Source organism: Oryzias melastigma, linkage group LG17 (genome assembly GCF_002922805.2).
Source record: "Oryzias melastigma strain HK-1 linkage group LG17, ASM292280v2, whole genome shotgun sequence".
NCBI lineage: Eukaryota > Metazoa > Chordata > Actinopteri > Beloniformes > Adrianichthyidae > Oryzias > Oryzias melastigma.
The window spans coordinates 20,278,599-20,299,223 of NC_050528.1; the positions used below are offsets into that span (position 1 = coordinate 20,278,599).

The 20,625-nt window shown below is 37.1% G+C and overlaps 1 protein-coding gene across 3 annotated transcripts in view; it reads right to left on the reverse strand.

The window, feature by feature from the left end:
• brinp2 (bone morphogenetic protein/retinoic acid inducible neural-specific 2) overlaps positions 1-20,625 on the reverse strand; it is a 241,809-nt gene that overhangs the window by 65,123 nt on the left and 156,061 nt on the right. For all 3 annotated transcript variants that reach the window (XM_024273754.2, XM_024273753.2, XM_036216474.1), the window contains one exon: positions 14,292-14,397. In XM_024273754.2, the coding sequence (XP_024129522.1) occupies positions 14,292-14,397 (106 nt within the window). The remainder of the gene's footprint in view (positions 1-14,291; positions 14,398-20,625) is intronic.

Here is a 20,625-nt window from a genome sequence, read left to right on the forward strand (position 1 = left end):
CTCACATTTAAATGTAAATAATGACTTTTTTGTTCTAGAATATTTTTTTAAAGTTATAAAGATGATGTGTATTTTCTGAGCGATAGCAACTATGTGCTAACATAGATTACAGGCAAAATATGATGACGTGGGAGAAGTGTCGTCTGAAACTGAAGACACTATTTTTCCATAAAACTCCATTTGGAGGGCTGAATGTAGGGTTAGGGTGAAACTGTAGGGGTAGGGGATGATTTGAATTCTGCCCAAGTCTTTCCTATATCAGAATAGAGCTGTGAAAGAAAAGGTGAGATTTGCACAGCTTTGACATTTTAAATTGTAGTTACACATACTAATATTGGGTAGAGACAGTCCGGTGTAAACACCATATGCTAAAAAGTGTACTCGAGAACCAGTGTTCAGCGTGTTTTTGAACGGTAGCATCAGATTACCATCAAGGGACATATTCTCATTCCCAAGTCGTCATACACTGACACACAGTTAAGGACCCCTCCGCGTCACTTTTTGACGTTTTGGGTGTCCCCAACTCGTCATTTTTTGACATGCTCACTGTTCCCATTAAATCAGAGGTCCGGTTGTTTTGTCGCACACGGTACTGGACCCGGACCGAACCTCAAGACGTGGCCTGTATCTTAACCCAGTACCCTAATCCTGGCTTAGTCTGCATCCACAACCAGTAGATCCGTGTCCGGTACCAAGTTAATGAATGAATGAATTTATTTATATAGCACTTTAAAACTGCTTACAGCACAGTAAAGTGCTTCACAATAAAATAAAGAAATAAGTTTAAAAATTAGACAAATTAAGAGCAAAATTTCTGTCGTGACCTGGGCACCTCAAGCAGATACTGATTAGTAGACCTTAAAACTCTAGAATGGCTACGGACTTTTAAAAGCTCAGTGAAGTAAACTGGTGTAAGACCATGAAGAGCCTTAAAAACAAACAGTGAAACAGGATTCAGGTTAGGGTTAGGATACCAGTGCGGTCCACATCCCAGTATCAGTTTGCAGCCTAGAGGTTGAGGAGCCTTGATTTAAATGGAATAGCCAGCATGTCAAAAAAATGACGAGTTGGGGTCTTTAACCATTTGTCAATATGTGACGACTTGGGAATGAGAATGTGTTGGACATTGAAAACACCTATTAGTTCATTTTAACAAAACTCTTTTTGCTGAGGGTAATACTCTATAAAGCAATATCTTAACATTTCTTTTACTCAAAAATAATGTCTTAGAAACAGGAAAACTTTAGGCCTTCTCAGCACACCAGCTGTACCAAACCATGCCAAAAGCGCAGCAAGGGGTTGATTGCTCACAAATGTGAGCTGAACTCAAATTATTCCTTTGCTATCGGTGGCTGGGGACGTTACTACGTAAGTTGACATACTGTAGTAGGTGGTGACATGAACACTCTTTTGTCAGAGACACGCCACAGGTATACTTATGTGTAAAGTATGGGCAAAAAAAATCTCATAGGGGATATTTCGTCTGGAGAAGTATAAAACTATTAAAGATGGTTCAAGGAAATAGCAATAATGAAGAGGTGACATTGTCATGAGTTTGTGTCAAACATTTGCATCTGTTGTCATGTTAGAGGTCACACCCGGTCATACTAAATGCAACTGGAACACAGAACTATTAGTTATATATTCAAAGACAGAGAGATAACGTTTTTTTTAAGTAAGTTCTGCTTTTATTTTGAAGGTTATGTGCAAACACTGAAGGTCAGAGTGAACCATAACAATTTTACAACATTTTTGTATTTATGCTATATGTTTCATCTGTCATTTTTACTTTTTCAGGCAGTGGAATTGAAAAAAATGCGTATTACTATTACACTAAATTTATTAAAATACCACTAATTTGTCACGTTAGGCATTATAGTTTTGGCTTTCTGTTTATTGTCTATTGATGCAAATATGCTTCAAACCACTTTGGCTCCAAAACGACCTTAATTTAGCATCTTCTTGAAAGCAAACACATATTATTTTATAGCTGGAAATAAATACAGCCGTCACGAGGTTAACTGATTCTTCCAGCATATTTATGGGTCTGTTTTTAACAAGTGACAGGTCCGTCAACCTTTCAGAGGCCAGCAGAGGTCAAGGGAAAGCACTCCAAGTGAGCTGACATGCAGTAAAGAGACTGTTTGTCACATTGTGCTGAATTCTTTTTCAACCAGAGGACATAATAGCATTTTTTTTCTTTTTTGAGCCCTTCAAATTATGTATTTTTGCATTTATGTATTTTTGATCCTGTAATGACTTTTCACTCTACTGTTTTCATTTGACACCCCTCATAAGTCTTTTTGCCCACCCCCTATGCAAAATGTTCTAGCTCCGGCACTGCTATTATAATATAATTATAAAATAAACCTGCACACATTGCTCCAATTTTAGATATGAGCCAAAATGGAAAATAAATAAATAAATAAATTAGTTAAGTCAACTGACTTACAGTCACATTCTCTTTTAATGCTCACATAAAACTTAAAGCTAAACTCTGGGACCAAAAGAAAAAAAGAGCTATTAGTTTTTTGCTATTTTGTTCTGCTTCCCTTCCAGCACAACTTTTCTGCTCTTTTGGTTCTCATATGAGCATCAGCTTCACAATAACCTGCACTGACTGTTTACCTGATGTATGCATACTGTTTTCTTAAGGAATGCTGTACATGTGAGTTTGTTTTTTGGAAGACATTTTTATCCTGCAGAAGCACAAACACACATCCGAGTTTGAATCCACGTGAACTTCAGTGGTTTGAACAAATGTAAGCCATCAGCAGCACAGCTTTTGACAAATGTTTCAGTTTTTACAAATATTTGTCACTTTGTTCATTTAAACAATTCAGAATATTGCAGAACACATGAATTTAAGAAGGTGTAATACAAGTAGTTATGAATAGTAATGATAAAAAAAAATGATAATTTTAACTTGTTCATCTGCCTTTTACTGATGATCAAGACATTCTAAAAAAAAAAAAAGCTAAAATTGCTTTTCTGAGTACAAACATTTCTTGAGTAGTCACAATTTTTATGATAAACCAGAAGACTCACATGACTGACAAAAATCTGTGAATACGTAAAACCGCAAATACGCAACGAAACACCTCATTCATCAGGGTTCTTTGTCACTCAACACTCCTCCTTCAGGAACCTAATCCTCCCCGTTCTTCATGACCTTTGACCTACTGGATCTGTCTTGCAGATCTCTAGAATTTTTTTTTCCAAAAAAAACTTTGTAGCTGCTACTAAAAAAACTTCAAAATGTACTAACTGCTCGATAAACACCATACGGGGGTGGGGTTGCTCTGCCCTTACAGTCCCGGCCACAACTAAAAGGCGAATTTCTAATGAACTACTGCCACTCTGAAGAAACTATGTCCTAAGAAACGATGCAGGTTTTTCAATTTGGGCTAAAAACGACATAATCATGGGTAAAAAAAAAAACACTTGGAACGCTTTTACAATAGATCAAGATGACCAGAGTAGTAATTTCATATTGAAAGTAAGAAAAACTACAATACTTTATATATTGGCAGTAAACATATATATAATATGGGATAACACTGTTATGTGCTTAGTGAAGGAAGTCAAAAAAAAGCAGGAAAAGTTATTTAAAAATAGTGAATAAACGGTTTCTGCACGTAAAGTACGGATCTTGAGAGTTCCTAACTACTCGAGGGACTTGAAAAGAAGGAAAAAAGAAAATGCTTAAAAATATTCCGCCCTAAGATGCCTTTCTCCACACCCGAAAACCTAATCTTTATAGCTTTCAGGAATCTCCAAAAATATAATTCATGCGGAGAATTGACACAAAATAGGTCCATGTTTCTGCCATAATTATTCCTTAAGAGACTTGGTATGGACTTGACATAGTGGCACAAGAGCCAGAAACAGCTTGCGTGACCTAATTTCTATCCACTTGGCCCACGGGACAAAGTTCTGAAATGTCAGAAATGGAAACCATCAAGTTAATTGGGTTGAATTAGAGTAAAAGTTTACCCATGGTCAGTGCTGATGTTCTCCACTCTCAATATGTAAAATGAATAAAACACAAGGACATAACTCCTTAAATAACAAGTAGAAAGGAACTGCCCCTCGTGGCATGAAATTTGTTCACTACAAAGATTGATTTTCTTAGCCAGGATTTTATGCAAATAATGAAAACTTACAATAGAAGTTTTTGAGTCTGTTTTATACCAACAGATGTAACTATAAACCGACTTGATGATGATGTTTTAGATTAAAAAGTTCATAATTTTGCTTCAATATTATTTACACTACTATTTGAGTTTGTTTTCTTTTTTTTGTCTAAGAGAAAAGTTTGTTATCAAGTGAAAAGGAGAATAATTTTGTCCCAGCTTGAGTTCAAAGGAGGAGAGTCGCCTGCTGCACTTACATTTTCTACAAACACACCCATTTATGACAACGGCAAAGAGGAGATCTGGATTCTAGAGCAAGTTAACGCTTCATTTGATGCAAATGAACGGTTTTTACAAACACAATATGGTTTTGATATTAGGATGCAACAAAGAAAAAAAATCAGCACAAGTATGCAGTAGAAATGAAAAATACACGTGTACATTGTATACACTACAAAACGATGAATCTGAAAAAAGAAAAAAAAAATTTCGTCTTGCAAAATAAATAATCTTATCAATAAAGTTTTTCAATTGGAAAATATTTTCAGTTTAAGAAAGCATGTCTTAAGGACTAGATTTAAATTAAAAAAAGAATTATTGGTAGACCATTTTCCTCATCCCATAGGCAGGTGTTTTTTTTTTTTTTTTGCTTATTTAAAGAAAATCTGCAAACAGGTTGAAATTTTTCAACTTATTTCTATGGGCCTATTTTTACAGTGTAATGAAGAATCCATAGATTCTATGTATTATTTTTTCACATACTATACATGATTAAAATCTGGAAAATATATATATGGGTGTAAATAGGTTTATAATAGTAAAATGTTTTTTTGGTTTTTTTTAAAAAAAGCAATTTTTTATGTTTTATCTTACTAAGTAAATGATTTACTGAATTTGATGTATCGGAAAGACAGTGCATGTTACAAAAATAAAACAAGGATTTTTTTTTTTTTTTTTAAAGAATTCCAAATGTCACATTATGATAACATTCATTTTGATGGAGCTTCATGCATTAATTTCAGACCACATTCTGCACATGTAGCTACCAGCAAATTAGAAAGGTGTTGGCCTTTGAGCAGCCAATTAGAAAACAATAAATAAATAAACAAAAGTAAAAATATCAGGTATTGTCTGAGCTGTTACTCCACCAACAGTTTGGTACATGGACATGTCAAGTAAAATGACAAAGAGTAAACTAACCTAATAATAAAGAATTATCCATCCATCTTACATAGAAATAGCCTATGTATGAAAGCACCATGTATGAAAAACTTTATGCACAATTTTTTCAGAATGGTTAAAAAAAAAACAACAAAAAACTTCCTCAGTCAGACTTTTAAAACAGCTGTACATTACGGTTGCCATAGTAACCAGCATGTGGTTAGAGTTAAGTTAATCAGCACAGGTGTAGAGGGATGTACCCCTTTCTGACGTGTGTGTTTGATGTCAAAGTAACAGGTGTATTACAGTACGGTGTGGCCCGTCCCACTGGGATTAAATCAGACCTGCTCAGCAGCTGCTTTTCTTTCACAGTCTGAGGAGATGAAAATGATGACGTCCAAACTCTTGCCGCTCAGTTGTAACACCTGACTGAATTTGCTGCAAGTTTTGAAAGCTTTAGGAATCCCTACTTTATGAATTCTAAAGTGAAACATTGAATCCAATAAAAGTTCTGTCAGTTGCTACAATATTTTGTTTGTATCAAATCAAAAATTTGAGTTGATGGTTTTCGCAACTCAAACATTTAAGTTGATGAAAAATAATAATGTTTTTAAATGTAACAAATGACAGAACTTTTGTTAATTGATTCAAAGTTTCACTGTGCTGCTTTTCTCCTTCAGAATCTGCTGGAATTACGTTGATGGTGTTAATAATGAAAAAAAATTACAGTAAATCAAAAAACATAAACACTGGAGCTCCGGCGTTAAAGGGCTAAAGCACGTTTTTGTCCAGATTGCACGCTATGTCTTTCGCTTATAAGGTGGGTTACCAGAACACGCCACACATCTGTCCACCTGACACTTGTCCAGCCTTTCTGTCAAATTATACACCCCTTTGTTGCCCACAAGTCAAAAAGTCAAAAAGACAATGCTTATCATTGTACAGTGACCTTGCAGGAAAGTGAAGAAAATGTGCCTCGGCTTTGAAGAATGGCGGCATCGACTTTGCAACGCTGTGCCCCAAAGTTTAGGAAGAGGTACGGCCTCAAGGACAAACTTAAATACCTGAAAGTTTCATTTCCAAGGTTATGAGTGCTTTTTGCAGAAATAGTTAGTCTTTTCTGAACGGGTGAGACTGAAGTGGCCGGGGAGGATAATGGCATAGAGACGCGGTGCCTCTTTGTTCCTCTTGACTACACACCAACCTCTTCTTTTCACAAACAGCCTCTTTTTTATGATGCGGTATTCATGAAAACATGCAAATGTCAGAGGGCCATAGGATTTTTGAGTTTTGAAAAACATGAAATAGAAAAAAAAAAGGAAAAGAAGAGAAAATGTTTTATATTGAGCATCGCTTCTGGGTCAGCAGTCAAACTAAGATTTGCTTCCCTCCATTGATGCAGCTTTAAAATGAAACTCTGGCTCTGGTTTTGCCTCAAGCAGAAAAATGCTTTAAAAAAAACCCACCTTGAGACATGAAAAAAACATAATTCGAAGATCTACACGCCTTTTAAAGCAGAGCTGTTCACTGATTCTGACTCTGACCTCCTTTGTGTTTTGGTGTCTTGGTTGTAAACTACAGGAATAATGCACATTTTATATTGGAAATAAAAAGCTTTTCTTGTGAAAGATATTAATAAGTAAAGTTGTTGTGTTTTTTCTTTAACCACCAAATAGCTCCAGGTGCAGAGGATCAAAAGAATGAAGCAGAGATGAACAGAAGTGTCTAAAATTCTAAGTTTTCCATGAGGCTTGAAATAAGAAAAGTTCTGATATGAAAGGCTAAAAAAAGTACGATTTATCTCTGAAACTGTTAAAATCCCACTCTGATCAAAATTGGGTTTTTGGTGTTTTTTAACATGTTCTTGTGGCATTTTTCTAATAATGGAGGAAATAAATATAGTAAAAATAAATTAAGCTCAAAGTTGCATTTCTACAGCCCCTAAATGACATTGAATCACTAACTGGTGCGTATCAGTCAGTAACTAGAACTTTTTTTTTTACTTCAGTTTTCAGAATTTTTTTTTTTTAGTTTAGAAAAAAAAAGTTTTACTTCAGTTTTTGAATTTTTTTGTTACTATCTGGTGTGCACCAGTTACTCACAAGATTTTTTTCTTTCTTAAAATGTAAGTAATGGATGCGCATCAGATAGTAACTGGTACGCACCAGATAGTAATAGATGCGCTCCTGATAGTAATAGATGCTAACCAGATAGTAACTGTTTCACACCAGATAGTAATGCTTCACCGACATTTTATTTTGAAGATTTGTTTACTTCCTGTCACCGTAGTGCTGCGTTTACTTTACGGCTTGTTTTTGGCTTATAAACTTAAAATCCAAAATTATTCTCCATTTTAGCCCAAAAATACAGTGTTCCCAAATTGAATTTTTAATACACTCTACTATATTTCTAAAGATCACAAATTAACTGTCTTGAAAGTCGCTAATATTAGTCCTCAAATTTATGAAAATCACGAGTATCCGTATTTCTTTCTCCTCCAGGATCAATTGGTACTTCTGTGAATTAAAATAGACACCATCCAGTCGTCACTATCAAACCCAAGTCCCTGATTGGTCAAAGTTTGATCTGGTTTAACACATGTTCACTGGCCATGTAATTGGTACTGAGAGCTCAAAATTGTTCTCAAAAATGTGTGTTGAACATGAGAAATGCACATTTTCGAGCATTTACATACTTTTTATTGGAAGTGCACGCTTGGCTGCGGTTTGGTGAGGGCGGTGTGAACAATCCTTTTCTACACAAAACACATACGTTGTGGTTCCTGACACATGCAGTCCAGACAGCTTCATCAGCCGTTCAAAGCAACACAACAGAGGCTCAAAATAACCTCAATAAAACATCAGGCTCTGCTCACTGAGAGGATTCCAACAGCAGCAGGATAACAAATGAGCCACAAACAAGCTGCGGCTCAAAGAACACAGAAGAATGCTGACTCCATTCAGATCGAAGCGAAAGACAAGCGCGGAGCTCTAGGAGCCGGAGAACGCCGAGTGTCTGTCAATAAATAAGTCTCTCTGGATGACTGTCACATTATGCTTTATGAGAATGAGAATGATGAGGCTATAGAGCGGCCGTTTGCTGCTGATTGAATGTACTTGAATAATTGATTATTAGCTAGAGTGGCCATCTTTGTAATGCTCTGACAGTTTAGATGATGCAGGAGTTTATTAAAAGAAGATGGAGCAAACAGTTGTTGCTGCTTGTACATGCAAAATGAGTTAGAAGGTCATGTTTCAAACTTCTTGAGTCATATTTGATCAAGATTGATGCATATCTGTGTCATTTCCAAGCAATTTCAAAGTATATTGTTGTAGGAGATGCTTGACGTCACCCAAGCAGCTTCTTAGTCAAATCTACAGAAGCTTTTCAAAATAAAATAACTCATTGATATGTTTTTTATTTTTTTATTTTTGGTGGATTAAATTCTGCTTGTGCTCTTCAGAGACTTGACCTCAATCATGGATTTTAGTGCTGCAGGAATTTTGCTGCAAAGTAGTTTGACCTAAAATGGCCTTGTCCAGCAGATTATAAATATGATTATCTATTGAAAGTAAAAAGTGAAAAAAGGTGAAAAACATCAGAAGAAAATTAGTGTCTCAAATTTAGACAGGACTTTTAAATGAACAATATCTCTTGATGTCTAACAATCTAACAATCTGACTTCTAAAGAGATCTGTGTGCAAAAAGGACAAGAAGCATTTACCAGTAATTAATACAAATATGTCAGTGTCTTTTTTTTTACTGCTCATAAAATCTCTATTCCCTTGGTTATTCTCTCGTTTAGGAAGCCATTGATAAAAAAAAAAAAATCAACAGGTTGCACTAATAAAATATAAGAAAGAACTCAAGAAATGAAAGAGTAACAGAGGGAAGTCAACAATACAAATTTACACATGTTAGATGTGTCTGAATTCCTTCACTGCTCAGTACTTAATGCACTAGTCCGTATATTGTGTTCGCCCTTTTGTAGTGCTATCCAAATCTACAATTCCAAAGTCGAGTGCCCTAAAAAATTCCTAGAAGTCTTTGCAAAAAAAGTGTGCATCGATGCTCACCAGATTTGGGAATATAGACCACAATGCATTGAGTTTAAAAATTTTTTGAGATGAAAAAAGAAAGACGTTTTTTTAAGGAAGTGTCTATTTGCACGTACTTTCAAAAACATGCGGCCAGTGCTGAACTTTTTTCTTGGTTGCAGGGACCCAGAGGAAGGGTTAAGGTTAGGATTATGGTTACGGTTAGGGTCAAACAAGTAAATGGTTCCTGCTATTTCTGCAGCTCACTGCTCCTCCAGAGGATGGGTCAAATGCGGAGGACACATTTCTCACATCTAGGAGTGTGACAGTTAAGTTTAAGTTTAATTTTAAATACGGGTCCCCAGCCTCTGAGCCGCAAACCGGGACTGGTCTAGTACCACAACACGGAGCGCAGCAGTACCCAAACCCAGTACCGGTACCCTAACCTGTTACCGGACACGGTACCAGACGAAGACCCGAACCAGAACCAGTACCTAACAAGTCAGGGGGACCAATCCATGTCTGGTACCGCATCCGGTACCGTGTCCCGAGTAGGGTTGGGCACCGAAGTTCGGTTCCAAGTAGGAACCATTATGATTTGCGCGGTTCTACCGAAACCGAAAGATGCGGCTGCAAAAGGTGCCGGATTTCGGTTCCAAAGTTCATTGAAGTTTCATTTGTCTGTGGACATGTCAATCACTTGTACTCCCTTCTGATTTTTTACGATTCAGCCTATCTATTTACTTTCTTGTGTTCGTGGGCGGGCTCATATAAAACCGCCGAGATGGTCGGCTTCCGCAACGTCGGTGGGCGGGACTTTCGCTGTGAATAGTGGAGTTTCCGCAATTTTTAAACAACGCTGGAGCCCCATCCCAAAATGAAACAATGAATCGTTTCCTCCTTGTTGGGCTGCTAATAGCAGAAAGCTCGGCTCGGCTCCGCCCACCACCACAGCGGGTCGTCATCATCTGCTGCGCTTTGCAGCCGTGTGATTGACATTTATCTTCCGCCTTATTTTATTGAAATAAAATATTGCTTTTGCCCAAAAACAACTGAAAATAATGCCACATTCCTGATTTAATTTAATAAAATGTCAGGCTAAAATTTCCAGGACGTTTAAGTTTATTTAAGACGGAGTTTTATATTATGCTTTATATTACGTGCGCACAGCTGCACGGCAGGAGGGAGTCTGCGCTTGTTTGAAGCCGTTCTGCTTTGGATTTAGGAAGATAAAGGCATCATTTTTTATTACTGAAGTACCGCAATAAGCACCGAAAGGGAACCGAAACCGAAACAAAAGAACCGCGGTAGCACCGGAACCGCATCAGATCCCATCGGTGCCCAACCCTAGTCCCGAGGGTTACAGACCCTTGATTTTAAAAAAAAGTAAGCACGTCAAAAAAACGACAAGTTGGGGAAACCCAAAACTTCAAAAAGTGACGCGGATGAGTTCTTAACCTTTAAATGCCTGTTGTCTCAAATATGCCACAAGTCAAATTAGCTATAACATTACCTGAATGTAGCATTTACTTAAAAACATAAGTGAATATATTTTTTCACATCTGGTAATAAATTCAAGTTGTTAACTTAACGTTAACATGTGACGACTTGGGAATGAGAAAGTTTTGACACCGTATGAGGGGAAAGGGAAAGCTCAAAAAAAGGTGATAGTTGGGATTTTACTCTTTCATTTCACAGAAATTGTCATTCTTGTTGTATAACCAGGAATTTAGGATTTAAAAATGTCCTTTTTATCTTGTGAATTTTTTTCTTTTTTCAAAATAACACTCACTTAAAGTACCAGACGCCTAATTTCTGCCCAGATAACTGAAGGCTGTGAGGACTCTATCAAGTGGACCTTTAATTCAACAGGATGCTCCGTCATTAAGCTCTACGTGCCACGATAAGCATTAGCAGCCATTTAGAGTTTTTCTGCTCCTGGGTGTGTCATGCTGCAACAATGACTTAGTTTATTTTCTTGTCACATCGTGGGCCACAAACAAGAAAAAGCATCTGTTTCTCTTGGTGGTTAATTACTCTCCCCTGATTATGAGTCAGCGTGCCTGTTTGGGAGTGTGCGTTCATTTGAGCTGCTCCTGGCAGATTGCTTTGGTCATTACGAAAATGAGTTTGTGGAGCCTTTCAATCAGGGATAGCTAGGATAGGAACTGAGCATCGAATGTGCGTCCATGTCTGCGTATGCTAGTGTTTTGTGGACTTTCCTACAGACATGTTATTATTTAATTAGCAGTCGCAGCTAACGCAGAAAGCTGTTAGTGATCCCAATTTCACACAGAAGAGATACAGTTTGCAGACTTTTGCAGATCACAAACATGAATAATTGGATGCATACATAAATGGAAATAACACATACCACATTTATTATAGTCATTATGACAAATGCATTTGCTCTTTAACTGAAAAAAGCCTACTTTTGTCTTATATTTAGTCTCCTAAGGTAGCAAATTTCATTTCTATGTGTTTTCCAAATAGCAATTAGCCTAAACAGGCTTTTCCCCTCAATTACTATTATTGTTAGCAGGCATGAAAGCAGCGGGGAATGTACTATGTTGGTAAACATAATTGCACTCGGAGCACAATCACTGCATTTGCATGGGGCTGCTCTGCTAGAACACCTCTGTCATGTAGTAAAGCCTTGAGTTTTAGAGTCTGTATTCCAGACAGATACATTAGGAGCAGCGGAAGCAAATGTAATATGGAAATGAATGCAGATGAATAATTGAGAGGACACGTCTTCAAAAACCTACATATATGTATCAAAGCCAAATCGGTCCATATCAGAATTCTGGATTAGGCTGATACTGAATTGGGCAGAATGTCTGGTGTTTGTGGAGAAAATGAGTTTTTGAGTGTCACAGGTGTCTTTGGATGACATTTGGCTTCCAGTGAGGCAAAAAAGAAGACAAATGAGCTAAAAGTTAAAAAGGAAGTACAAATTAAAAAACAAAAAAAAACATCCTGGACAGTGCTTATACTAATACTCAACAGTAGATGACAGATTCAATACCTTGAACGTCACGTCTGTTTTGTAGGAATGTAACAATTAATCAATTTAATTGATTAATCAATTTATATTCCTACAATGTAACCGGATCGATTTGTCTAACGCAAGTTGTTCATCAAATCGATCTATGCAACATATTCTCACTCCTAAGTCTTCACATTCTGATGTTTGGTTAAGGACCCCTCTGCGTCGCCTTTTGATGCTTTGGGTGTCCCCAAGTCTGGGGAACTGGCTGTTCCCATTAAATCACGGGTCCCCAACCACCGGGCTGTGAACCAGAGCAGGTCCAGTACCATGACGCATAGTGCACAGGTACTCAAACTGGGTATCCTAACCCTACACCAGACCGGTTGCGGTACAAGGAAAGAATCAGTACCAGTTTAAGGTTAGGGTAACGGTACGGCATCCAGTACTACATCCAGGTTCAGCATCTAGTACTGTATCCGGTACCGTACTCCAAGCATGTCAAAAAACGTCAAGTTGGGGAAACCCAAACCGTTAAAAAGTGACATGGAAGGGACCTTAAAAATACCTTCCGTGTCACATACCTTGTACCTTGTTCAGTTCAAGGTATTTATCCTTGAGTCACACTGGTGGAATTTTTGGTTAAAGACATCCTGGATCAATTTTAGGTCATCGAATCAGATTGTTCGAAGTGAACCAAATGAACCAGTATCAATGGATTTGTATCATCAATCACAAATGATGATGTGAATCGAATCGTTAGTAAAAAGAATCGTTACACCCCTTCCTGTGTCATGGGATGGTTTATTCCTGTTATTTTGTTTTCTGTAAATTTCTCTTTGTTGTAGTCATTGACTACATGAGAACTGGACGGATTACTTCCAGCTCAACAAAATGAAGTCAATTTAGTTGCCATTTTTGGTTATATGGATGTTGGAGCCAAACAACGTTAGTAAGGAATAATCTGTCTAAATCCGCCTGAGTCATTTTGTTCTATGGCAATCAGGAGAGAGCTTGTTGGAAGTCCAACCCGTGCCACTTGAAAGCAGGCTTGAGAGAATCTGTCAGTCAAATAATGCTGAACATTCGATGTGCTTACTTTTATTAACTTGTCTAGTTGGTCAATTTATAACTTGAGTAGCTTGCAAAAAACATAAAATGAAAGCAAAAAAAAAAATTAGGATTATCTAGAAAATGTTAAAAACAGGTATTAGAACTAGAATGGTTGTTCTGACAAATAGAATGACTGAGTAATAGGTGTTTATTTTTCAATAAAAGTCAATGGGATTTTGGCTTCGTGGGGCCCCTCCCCCCATGGCATTCTTGTTTGGAATGCCAAAGGGGGAGGAGCCAGTCACCTCAGTGCTCATTTACAGTTAATAAAAATCTAGAATGTTCTTAAAGCAGACACCTTACTACACCTGGCATTTGAAGTATAATAAAAAAGCTGTTTAATTTAACATTTATCTACACACTCTGCTATTCCCAAATTTTGCTTTACAAAACAAATAGGACGGAAGTTTGTCCTGCTTAAAGTCCAAACATCCTTTCAGCTAAAACACACAAAAAGCCACCATGTGAGATTCACTTGTGCTTCAAGTCGAGGTTGAGGGGGTTAGGCTAAGGTCAGCACGGTCTGACATGTTCCGTCTACAGTCTGGTAAGATAACAGATTCCCCACGAGACGGCCGGCCAGGCAGCCAGCCAGAACCAGACGTATAAACTACTGCAGCGTAAAGTAAAGGGTCATCCTGGCCAGCTCCAACACGCAGGAGGTGAGGGGCTCGGCAGGCAGGTGTTCGCATGCGGGTCTGCGTGTGTGCTCGAGTGTGTGCATTTGAGAAATCCTATCCCATCAGTGTTCATTTTCTCTGGGGTTGAGGCTGTGTGTGGACATGCATGAATAAAAGATGAATGTATGTTCGAAGGCGCACGCATGCATGTGTGTGTGTGTGATTCAGGCCTTACCCTTTAGGTGGATCTTATTTTCCGGGCTGTGCACCAAAACCGAGCTAACTGAATCCAAGCTGTCGTAGTTACTGCATCCAAGAGGGCCCGTCCTTGTTTCAGTAACCTAGGAAACAGCAAGAGGACAGTTTGATTCACAATGATCACATCAGGGTGTGTATGTTATGTCCAGGATAAATGAGAGGGATTTTTTGTTCTTTGTCTGTGACAGGGGAACACATAAGTTATGGCAGCTTTGACAGCAGGTCAGCTAGAAGAGGCAGAGCCGTCTGACAACCGGCTGCATCTTTTTGGTTTTAATTTGTCCCAGACCTCTGAAGTTTGCAAGTACAGTTTGAAAAAAACTATAGTGAAGATAACAATAAAAGTGATGGTAAAAGAGTAACTACAATAGCAGTTCTTTGTGCATCCATGATAGAATAGATGAAATGCAACTTCAGAACTTTTAATCAAAATAACTATTTATATTTCTAAACTGTACAAAAGTCAACTTTACATTCATAATATTGAGGCTGCATCTTTAACTAAAAGATAATAACATTAAACTTTTATCTAAAATATCTCAGATCTCTGAGAAAAAAAATCAGGAAAAAAACAGTTTTAACAACAAATATCAATTTTTAATATACAGTTGTATTTAAATTATGATTTTATACATTTTCCGTGTTATTTTCAATGAACAAAAGATAGAGATGACACTGCAATTAAAAATGTGAAAACTTTTTTATTTAAGGGGGAAAATGTAAATTTTTTGGGGGGTTGTCACAGTTACTTTGTTGTGTTCGCCCATGTTTGAGTTCTGCTACAACAACAATTGTGTCATAATCTCTGTCAGAGTTTTGACTGAGAAAAATATTGAGCTGTATTTTTTCTGTAAAAAACCATGAAAAACATCTGCGCTTTTAGCAATTCTCCACCTCATACACGCTGGGGCTTTTAGTAACTCCTGTGTGGAACTTGAATAAAAAGCCACCTGAGAGCTGCCGCTCCAACCTCTGCTTCCTTTTAAACTCCCAAGAGCCCTTCACTGAGCGAATCTTTCAACATGAATCCCTTTTCCCGTCTTATCTCTAGTTTTTTAAGATTGTGCACATCTAAACATCTTCGGTATGTGTTTTCTTATGATTCATGACATCTTTATTTCAATAGACCAAAAGCCGACAGTAGAGTTGGACAGTTGTTTTGTGTTACGTTGAAGCAAAGTAATGCAGCTTATTTATTTATTTATTTGGAACGAAAAAGGGAATGAATGAAACAACTTAAAACGTATATTTTGAGCTGTTAAATATCAATTTAGAGTTTTTTCTAAGGTGATTTTATTAGAAATTACAATCATTTCAAAGGATCATATTTGACTTATTTGTATCACCTTAAATTTTTATTTAGTTGTTTTGCCATTTTTGTGAATAAAATTCTGGAAGCAACATAGTAAAAAACAAACAAAAAAAATTACTTTTTTAATTTTTAGGGAGATTGTTAAACAGGATCTTCATAGTCTATTAGAAAACTATGGCCACAAGAGGGAGGAATCACAAAAACACAAACCCTTGTTTTTATGTTTTCTGCCACACACATTTCTCAAACACTATTAAAAATATTGTATTAAACAATTAATTGAAAAAAATGGTCATGTACGGAAGTGTTGAAGTATTCAATTTGAAAACAGATGTTTTTCTTCTAGTTTTTGTGGTTTTTGCACTAAATTTCTTAATAACCCCAACAGCAAAGAACTACAAACACTGCTAAACACTAAAATTGAAAAGCCACAATTTGTCTCTCATTCATGATCCGTGTCTGTACTATTAATGCATTCTTCACAATAACACCAGTTTATGTTCTTTCCATACTAATGCCTTTAATCAGCCACCTATAAAGTTGAAAATGTATGCACACGTTGAAAGTGTAAACTCCTTTCCCTTTATCCGACAACTGACAGAGACGTTTCGTCTCAACTTTTTCATGAAGGTCTGTGTTTTCAGAACAAAATAACTGCAGATTGAACATATTGATAAAATCCAGAGCCATCTGTTTCTCCCGTAAAGCCATTCGACTGTGTACTTCTCATTAGTAAGCCTGCAGCTCCATTCCAACCTTCAACTCTTTATTTGGCAGTAACAAGGGAAGTTTCAGTCTTTGATTTGCTCATTAACTCTGGCTTATCTTTGATAAAACCACATAGACTTTTCATAAACTGCCTGAAAGTTGCAGGTTTTATTTTTTTCTAAATGTACAGTATTTGCAAGGTAAGCTTTTGTTTCTCCAGCTTTACTTTTTTACCTATTAGAATTAGGAGCCTGTTAGCAAGCTGTACATGTTACCCAGGATTCTCCAAGTTTTGAAAGAATTCAAACAATGTAAAACCAGTTTAGCATATTATTGCCGTTGAATTTGCTTAAATGTTGGAGTAAGTTAAAGAAAATAGTCTTGACTTACGTCATATATAAGGTGCACCGAACAATAGGGCACATTGAGTGAGACAAAACAGAGAAAGATTAGTCTTTCAGTCAGAGTTTATCAAGTAACTCTAGAACTTCTTTGTAAAATGCTACGCATTAGCCACGTTAGAAGCGTTAGCTACATTAGCGTATTCACAACACCTGTAACTCACAAACTTTTTGCAACATGTGAAAAAAATAGACTGATACTGCTAAAAAAAAAACAAACAAACAAAAAAAAAACATTAATGTGACCATGCTAACTTCCAACCAGTTTTGGTACCACTTAAAAAATAGTCTGACACTGCTACATGTTAGCCGCATTAGCATATTCACTAAAAACCTCAACCTTGTTTGCAACACATGAAAAAAAAGGACTGATGGTTCTAAAACAAACGTTACTTTGACTATGCTAACAACCAACCTTATAGTAACATTTAATAAGAGCACAGTGCTACATCGCTACATGTTAGCTGTGTTAGCATATTCACAATACCTCAAACTCCCCTTTGTTTGCAGCATGTAAAAAAAAACAGTCTGATACAGCCAAAAGAAATGTTGCTGCAATTATGCTAACTCACAACCTTGTTAGCAATATGTAAGAAAAATACATGTTTGCTTTTTTTTCCACAGTCTATGCAGAGGGTGACAAGGTTTTAAGAAAAATTTTAAACTAAACAGCGACCAAACTATTTTTTGACATCAGTCAGAAGCCGGCTGAGCACATTTTGAGGTCGAGTGACTGACAGGTGGCAGGAAGGCAGTAGTGCAATATTTTACTGATAGGAAGGGTCTCCAAGGTCCCCAAAATCAAATGATGATCAGCCAATTTCAGACTGCCACCCTCCAGCAAGCACCCTGCCCAAGTGCTGCGATCCCACTGCCACAGTCTGATTGTTAGAAAGCGTACAGAAGCAGCACTCAAAGATGGCTGCTGATATGGGCTGGAGGCCCGACCATGACCGGAAGACAATCTGGTCCAAATAGGGTGACAGCATTGATACCTTGTCATGGCGTTGATAGCACCACATGTGCTCAGAGACCTGCACATTGATGAATTGCGGTTGATGCTGAGAAGAACACGAAGAGGGCAGAACTTTGTGCTTTCTTGGGAGGCATGTTGTCTAAAAATGTGTAAATTTGTAAATTGATAAGATAATAATGTGTGCTCAAAATCTGAGTTGCAAATGAACAGTGGTTCACTTTTTATACCCCGGGCTACTGGGTGGCTGGTGGCATGTGGCACTTGATATGGACGACTGCTGTCCACAGACTTTTACACATCGTCCAATCAGAGCTACATGCTAGCCGATCAAATCACCGCCCTGTGGCTGCCTGACTGCTGCCGTCTGCATTTATGACCACGCCAACAATTTTCAAACAACAAAAATTGGGCAGAGGCAGCTAATCTTAAAGATTCTGCCAATGCCTGGCCATCGAGCGGCGGCAGTTGTATATGTGACTAGGCGCACCAGATTATAAATCCATACTGGTATTTTTAAATAAATGAGGGCGCCTAAGTGTGCAATATAGGAGGGTGAATAAATAATTCTTATATTATTGAAAGTAACGCCCCATTTTTTCACTATTCCTAAAACCAGGCTAACTACTAATGACCAAAAATAAGCCCTTTCAGTGATGTATTTAAGCTTTTGTGCCTTTTGCCATGATTGGCTTTCCAGAAGCAGCGAAAAGCTCTTCAGAGCTGTCTTTGTGAAATGCTCCAGAACCCAACTGTCGGCAGAATCTATTTATTTCTGAAAAGAAGGGAAGTATTTGAATCCTTTTTCTGACATATTCTGTTGTTGAACATATAATATTGGGTTTAAAGGATTAGCTGAGATTAAGAACAATCATGAAACCGTCATGCTTTTGGAGACAAAATTGGCTCTGTGTGGATCTTATCCAACCACAGCCCAAATAATGACAATAAAAAGAATCAATTACATTTGTTGGAGTTTTTCCTGGAACCTAATTTCACCAAATAAATAATAATATTATATTATATATAGCTAAAAATGCATAAATCTACATAAACCATAGAATCCATAACAGAAAGTCTCTGAAAGTCTTCATTTTACTTTTTAACAGCTGTGGTTAACATTTCAACCCACAGTTTGCATCATTCTGAGGCAGCCTCTGGCTCAGTACTAAACAGGCAATTTCATACAGTGGTTGAATCCCCCCCAATCTCTCTCCTTTTTCCTCTCTTAGGCTGAATGTGTGAGTGAGGCTCTTCCACTTTGTTGGTGTAGATTGAGATAATGCGTTTGACTTCCAGCTCCTACTTGGCGCTGTGGTGACACAAAGCCCAGAGGCATACATGGACACAGGTCAAGTGCATCCCACTCAGTGACTTCCTTTTAGGCGATGAGTTTGTACAGCAGAACTCAGCAGGTGGCTCACATGCTAGACATCTTCATTTAGCAGTAAGTGGATACACTGGAGCTTGCTGTTCTGAATGCATTTTTGATGTCTGTACACGAGTGTACTAAAGGCACAAGGTTTTTGATGATTGGTATAAAAAGGCTGGGGTATGGTTGCAGAAAAATTATGTTATTCTCTTGTTGTAATACTGAGTGTATATCACTTTGTTTTTTTTTTAAATGTTGTAAAAACTTCTCATTCCATTTGGTAAAAACCTGTCTAATATTTCTATACTATTACACACAAACACTCAGTGATTTTGCTTTGGGTAACTCTACAAGATTAGCTTACATTTTGTCAACAATAACGAGCAGTTACTCAATAAGAAGTCAAGGAAGGATAATGTATTATCATTATTATGATTTACTAAAATATATATATATATATATATATACTATAAAATCAATATTTTATTTGCTCAGAACAGCAACAGCAAATAGGTAGCATTGAGTCCGACTAACATTAGCCCCCGTCAGTTTCTTTCAAAACATGATTCTGTTTTGAAAAATACATTTACGGATTTGTGTAAAAGCATTAAGCAGGTCTGAAAAAATATGCTGCAAACAACTTATGTTCTTTTGTGTTAATTTACAAAATACAATCCAAGCTAACTATGTGTATATATTTGATAAAATCAAATCAAAATGTGTTTTTTTTTACCTTTTGCCATCATAGGAACACAAATTCTAATATGTTCACACATGCTGATTGTGAACATACTAATGCTATGTTCTACCTCTCATTTTGCACAATTTTATGTCTTAGTGTGATTTTTTTTGTTTGTTTGTTTTCTGTCAAAAGATGTTGATAATAGAAGGATAACAAAACAAAAACATCTAAGTTAATTTGAGGCAGTAAAAAAAACTTAACTGAATAAAAAAACGTTTGCTTAGAATATCCAATTTTCTTTTTTTTTTCTTTTTAATTCCTGCTTTTGTGAGTCCTTGATTGGCAAAAGTTCAACTGAAAATGGACTTAAAAACAATAACCCTGGCGACACGTGAACATGAGAGTTTAAAATGCAGAAGCGTTCCAATACACGCGTTAACATAGACTTTTATAGGAAACGGTCGCATGAACGCATATGAGTGGTGAAACAGTAGCATCATAGACACACTTGTGTGAAGTCAAAATTTTCTAGGATTACAGTCAGGTGAATGGCCACTTCTACCAAACAGTTGATCAGTGTCGCTCAGCGGAAATTATCAAATTTGCTTTAATCAACCACATCTCATCTTTTCACATTTCACGTGATCAATGTGCTTTTGTGGCCTTATTTTAAAGAAATAACCTCCCTGTACTGCTAGCATCTCTGAGTGATCTCATGAATATAGACATGGCGACATTTGTTACCGGTGCTCATGTAGGCCACTTCAAAAAAATAAATCTGATCTCTCCACACCACCTGTGTCTACGATAATATAGTGATGAAGCAAAAAACTTGACGGTAGCTCATACCACACACGGCAGAA